The sequence below is a fragment of the Globicephala melas genome, chromosome 17, assembly GCF_963455315.2.
Source record: "Globicephala melas chromosome 17, mGloMel1.2, whole genome shotgun sequence".
NCBI classification, from domain to species: domain Eukaryota; kingdom Metazoa; phylum Chordata; class Mammalia; order Artiodactyla; family Delphinidae; genus Globicephala; species Globicephala melas.
In genome coordinates this window covers 41997178-42003177 of record NC_083330.1, presented here as the reverse complement: position 1 = coordinate 42003177, position 6000 = coordinate 41997178, and the positions used below count along the sequence as shown (strand labels likewise).

Here is a 6000-nt window from a genome sequence, read left to right as displayed (position 1 = left end):
TGGATTTGTCACTTGGGAATGTCAGGGGTCTACTGTAATATAATTTGCATGTAGTCAGAGTTAACGGGAATTCTTCTACTCATTAATATTACTTATAATCATTCTTACAGTTAAGTAGCACAGTATTTAGGGGTAGGAAAAAAAGGCTGAAGTGGGAAGAAGAATGAAAAGGATAGATCTAGGGGGAATGCTAAGAGGACAGGAGAAAGGTGACGGGAAGGAACAGAATCTCCTATCTTTTCACTATTTTGTGTCATCTCAGCAGCATGCCCTTCCTCCTATTGGAGAGCGGACAGGCAGTGGTTGAGCCTGGCCTGGCTTAAACCTCAGCGTCATCAAAGGACAGAAGATGCAAAAGCACCTGGCAGGATCAGGCTAAGAATGAGTACAGGGAAGTTGGATGGGAAACAAAGGAGAGAGGGGCATGACAGGAAGAGTCACAGAAAAGGATTACGCAAGAAAATGGGCAACATTAACATCATAGGCCTCCAGGGACTATCTCCTCTGAGAACCACCAAAGAAAGAAGTATCTGTGCAAATTAACACAGTAGACCACTCTTTGATGTGGAGGGGGAAAGAAAAAAGGAAGAAGTAAAGGTTGCCAAGTACAGGCACATTCCGGCTACGGAGAAGGACAAAGGAAGGCGAGCAGGAGAGGGACTTGAGGGGGGCAGTTGGACCTTCTGGGAGAGGCTCCCAAATGAAGGCGAGAGCTGCCCCCCCCCACCCCGATGAGGTTAAGGAGTTTGCACTGGGGGGTGGTTGTGGAGGCTTGTTGGGGCAAAGGTTCAGCAGGGGCGAGGGTGCCCGGCCAGCTCTCCCCGGGGCATCTGTGAGGCACAGCTGTGGACACAGGTCCAGCTCAGCCCAACTATGTACTGAAAGTGGCCTTGAGTTCCCGGAAGGCTGCCTGGTGGAGCTTCCTCTTGTCTTCTGCCCGCTTCCACTCATCTTGCTCTTTTAGCTCCGCTTCAGACTTACTGGCAGAGGACAAGGCTTGGACCTTGGCTTCAAAGAAGTCCTTGGCACCTTTGACGCCCTCCAGGGCAACATCGATCTCAGAAAGCTTCGCCAGTGCCATCAGCCCACTGTCCTCCCGTAGTTCCCCTGCTGCGGCCTTGTGGAATATTAGCAGGAGCTCACGGAAGCTGAGTTTGCCATCAAAGTCCCCGGGCACCTCCTTGATCATTCTCTTCAGGCCCAGGTGGGTCTGGGGGCCCCCAGCTTCTCCATCACCAGCTTCAGCTCCATCAGGTCGATGAAGCCATCCCTTCCGGCATCGTACAGTTTGAACATGCTCTCCAGGTCCTTGATGAGGCGGTGGCTGAACTCCGGGAACTCGGAGTAGAGGTGGAAGACCTTGCAGCGGCGGGGTCGCGCCGCGCCCTCGTTGACGTCCAGCCGTCGGTTCAGCTGTGCGCTCAGCTCGGCGTGGGCTCTGGCCGTGGGCGCCCAGGCAGACGCCCGCGGCTGGGGCTCGGGGACTGGGGCGGCTCGGGGCACAGGCTGGAGCCCGCCGTCCACCTCCTCCCACTTCAGTCACTGCTGCAGCTTGCTCGCTAGCTCCTCGCTGGCCACGGTGGATGCGGGGACGCGGGGACTGGGCGGACAGCGCGCTCTTCGCCAACGAGCGACTCTGTGACACTTCCAAAAGTTCTTAATTTTATTGTAATTGTATGTGTCAGTCTTTTCCTCTGTGGTTTGCATTTTTTCTGTTTGTTTAAGGAATCCTTCTCTATCCTAAGGTCATAAATAGTAAACACCATTTACTGAGTACTATCTGTGTTTCAGTACTCTTAATTCCCTTTCATGGATGATGAATGTAAGACACAGAGAAATTAAGCAATTTGATCAATATCACGCAGTAAATAAGCAGTGGACTCAGGATTTGAACCCAGACCATCTGCCTTTAGCATTTGCACTTTAAAGACTGTTTATACTTCCAGTTGTAGAGATCATCTGGTTAGTCTAAAAGATTTAGAGTTTTACCTTTCTCATTAAAGTATTTAATCTGAAGTTGGCTTTTGTATATGATGTAAGATACCTGAAATAATCTTTAATAACTACTTTATCCCCTTAGACATTCATCATTAGTGAAACTAGTGTTGACTGATTCATGCTAAAGATGAATTTAAAATAAAAACTAGGGACTTCCCTGGTGGGCCAGTGGTTAAGAGTTCGCCTTCCAATGCAGGGGGTGCTGGGAGCTAAGACCCCACATGACTCGGGGCCACAAAACATAAAACAGAAGCAATATTGTAGCAAATTCAATAAAGACTTAAAAAAATAAAACATAATTCTCAACTTAAAAAAAAAAACAACACCTATTTCGTGGAGACTGCAAGAGAGTGATCCCAAGCAAAATGTAACCCTGCTCTCGAAGTTCGCAGTGAAGTTGAGCTTCAAATGATGTGCCCCAGAATAGAATTCTTTGAATTAACTGAGGAAGGCAGACCTCCACCGTTCCAGAGTTGAGGACAGAAGATTGATCAAAGGCTTTGGGCATCTTGTAAAGTGAACAGAATATCCACTGAAGAAACCCTGCAAAAGGCAGAGGCCATCACAATGCCCGGAACAGCCTCCAGCTCTGCCTACACTGCTGGGACCAAAATAGCTCACACGGCCTTCCTGCCGCCTCCTTGTGAACTGTGTGGGAAGGAACACTGGTCACGAATTCTTTGTTTCAACTACCCGCACACGCTACGACAGTCACAGCAACAGCAGCGACACCTTGGAATCTGGAGAATAGCACATCACAGGCTAGACATCATACCTATTCTGCACCGAGTGCCATCTTCCTCCAAAATTAAAGGTTTTTAAACAAATGCCAAGAAACTGAAAATGATTTTTAATTTAAAAATGGGAATGAGCTGAATGTGCGCCAGATCATAAAGGGTCTCATATTGACAGACTTAAGAAGTGTGAACTTCACTGCATCAGTGAGCAGGTTTGGAAGTCTTTTAAATAGGAAAGTACGGGGCTTCCCTGGGGGCGCAGTGGTTGAGAGTCCGCCTGCCGATGCAGGGGACACGAGTTCGTGCCCCGGGCCGGGAAGATCCCACGTGCCGCGAAGCAGCTAGGCCCGTGAGCCATGGCCGCTGAGCCTGCGCGTCCGGAGCCTGTGCTCCGCAACGGGAGAAGCCGCAACAGTGAGAGGCCCGCGTACCGCAAAAAAAAAAAAAAAAAAAAAAAAAAACAGGAAAGTAACACAAACCGTTTATTATTTTGCTCATTACAGACTGTATGACTGGTTACAATATGGGTGATAGAATACTCTAAAGACTGGCTGTGACAAGCTCTGCCGGTGGTGCCCTCCTACCCCAGCCCGGTTTTTCCCTGCTAGCAGAGCTCGCCTCCCACTCCGAAGGCTGGAAATGCCTGACAGTCACTTTCCCAGCCTCCCTGGCAGGTAGAATACGGGCATGTGACCCAGTCCTGGCTAATGGGACCTGGTGGGAGAGGTTGCTAAGGGGATTCTGGAAAAGGTTTCCCTCTCTAATAAAAAGATGCGTAAGAAGAAAAGCCCCGCTTCTTTTCTAAATATGATCGTGTTTGCATGTAATGCCTGGAGCTGCCACTGCGAATAGGGACACGGCCAATACCTCAGAGATGGCAGAGCAGAAAGATGGAGGTGACGACGTCATAGAACCACACAGAGCCACCTTCCCTTTGGAGATAACAGATGCTTATTGTTCAAGCCACTTTTACTTGGATATTCTGTTACTTGTACCCTACACCATCTCAAGGAAAGAAGCATTAATAAAGCCTCCAATATACAATGTAATATAATGTTACAGAAAATATTAAAAAAAGACAGTTTTTCCTTCAGATACTTATTTGAAATAAATGAGCCATAAAATTGGAAATAGCTACCATATTAACTGTTCACTGAACATTTTGGGTGCTCAAGCAAGAAACTATACAATCTCGGAGATGTCTTATTTTTTCTCTATCTGAAATGATTTTTTTCTCATTTTCTTCTCTCATTTGCACATTTCCCTAAGAACATTTCTCGCTGTTCCCCGGCAGGCAGCAATTCTCTCTTCTTGAAGGTCTCTGTTTCATGAAGTCATGGCAGTCATAGCACATTACTTAAGAAGAAGCTCAGCATCGTTCGAACAAAGAACTGCAAGTTCCAGGGCTTCAGGCAACAATACAGAATCACAGAGTGCTCAAGGTGAGAGGTACTTAACATCATCTGTAGTAACGCAGTAGAATTTGAATACAGATAAAACCAGAACATCTGGTTAGAGTTCCTTAAGACCATTAACAATAATCTCCCAACCTAAATTCTTATATGCAGTGGCTGGCAACTTTTCAGCATGTCCTTCTGGTTCCATCTGAAGGAAACCCCATCCAATCCCCAAAACACGTCAGGGTCCTCCAGCTACCACTGGAGAGTCCTTCTTTCATTCTAGGAATATTTGCTAAGGCTCTATCAAGTGTTGGCACTGAGATTTAATCTCTCCGATCTTTATTCTCATGTCGCTTACAATATTTTCCGGGAACTCGGGACTTTTCCATATGCGAACCATTTTAAAAATACAAGTGAGAAACACTGCATCTGAGATAGAGAGCTGGATTGCCAGGTACAGGCGGAGTGAAGGTGGCTGCTTTGGGTTCGCCAATGTCTCCTTTCACACCTATTCACTTCGATAAGTGTTGACTCCGCGCCGCTGGGGCTGGAAGGGCTTTGGCCCCGACAGGTGCGGACCCGGCGCGCAGAGGGGCGCGGCTCTTCTCCCTCTTCGGGCCCATGAGGCCTCTGCTCGCCCGTGCCCGGCGGCGGGACGATGCGGAGCGAGCCGAGACGCCCCGGGAGGCCGCAGAGCGCGGGGCTCCTCCGGGAACCTGGCGCCGCGCGGGGTCGGGAGCCAGGTGGCCCAGGCGCGCCCGCCTCGCCCGGGCACCGAGCAGGAAGTGGCTGCGGCGCGGCCCGGGCGCGGCCTCCGCAGGGCGCGCCTCCTTCGTGGCGCCGTGCTGTGCGGCCGGGCCGGGAGGAGGCGGGAGCCCGAGTCCCAGCGCGGGGAGCGAGAGCTAATGGCGGCGCCTGCGCCCAGGGGCCCCGGAGCCGCCGCCTCGGCCGCCCTGGACGAGCTGTCCCGGAACCTCACGTACGGGGCGCTGGGCGCCGGCAATGGCTCCCTGTCGGGCGCTTGGTACCGCCGGAACCAGGTAAGGGCCGGCCGCCCCGCCGCCTGGTGGGGACCGGGGTGGTGCCGCGGCGCCTCCGGCTCCTCGGCCGCTCTCCCGCCGACTCTCAGAAGGACACCGCGCTGTCCAAGTGGGGCAGAGCTGACATGATGTTACCACACATTGACTTCACTGCCCCTCGTTTGGGAGAGCGGGAAGCCCTGGTCTGCCTCTCCTGGGCATCGATCCCTGGGAGCGGGTCGCACAGGTCTGCGGTCATGGGCCTCTGGGGCCCCAACCGTCCCGCCTCTCCGGCCTGAATCCGCCTTCTTCTCCCGGAATGATTCTAGGAGTGCGGGGCGAATCTCCTCCACCCATATCCGCCCCCCCACCCGCCAGGATCATTTTACAGTTCAAAAAAAATAAGTGACACTCTGTTCCCCGAATCAGAGAACTCGTTAAGGACCGCCAAATGTCACCTCTGTGCGGATGCTCTGAGCGTGTGCGTGTGTGTGAGTCCCCAGTGTGTCAGCACAGCTCTTCCATTGCGGCGAGAGGATCGCTGGTGCTCTCAGCTTGCGATTGCCAGACTCCTTTTTCACCGGCGCTTTGGGGAAACGTCGAGAGCCTCAACAACGTGCATGTACGCTGGAAATACACGTTTAACAGAATCAAAGAGGATTAGAGCTGCCCATTTATTTGGGGCTTGGTTTAAGATAAGAAAAAAAGCCCTTCCTCTAGCCGTATTTCTGTTCTTTCTAGTGGGTGCAAGTGATCTTGATATGGTCGATTCCAAGCTTCCTTCTGTTTTCATATGGGTGTTGCTTTGTTCTTGTTCTTTAACAAATCAATGGTTCTTTTTATTTT

The 6000-nt window shown here is 51.0% G+C and overlaps 1 protein-coding gene and 1 pseudogene across 2 annotated transcripts in view; one reads left to right on the top strand and one right to left on the bottom strand.

Annotated features, from left to right (window-relative positions):
- Positions 1 to 754: 754 nt before the first annotated feature.
- LOC115856587 (EF-hand domain-containing protein D1 pseudogene) lies at positions 755 to 1296 on the bottom strand (annotated as a pseudogene).
- Positions 1297 to 4940: 3644 nt separating this feature from the next.
- NIPAL2 (NIPA like domain containing 2) overlaps positions 4941 to 6000 on the top strand; it is a 72950-nt gene continuing 71890 nt past the window's right edge. Inside the window, exon 1 of one of the 2 annotated variants that reach the window (XM_030862977.3) lies at positions 4941 to 5175. In XM_030862977.3, the coding sequence (XP_030718837.2) occupies positions 5041 to 5175 (135 nt within the window). In that variant the 5' untranslated portion in view covers positions 4941 to 5040. The remainder of the gene's footprint in view (positions 5176 to 6000) is intronic. The other variant, XM_030862976.3, reaches the window with a different exon arrangement.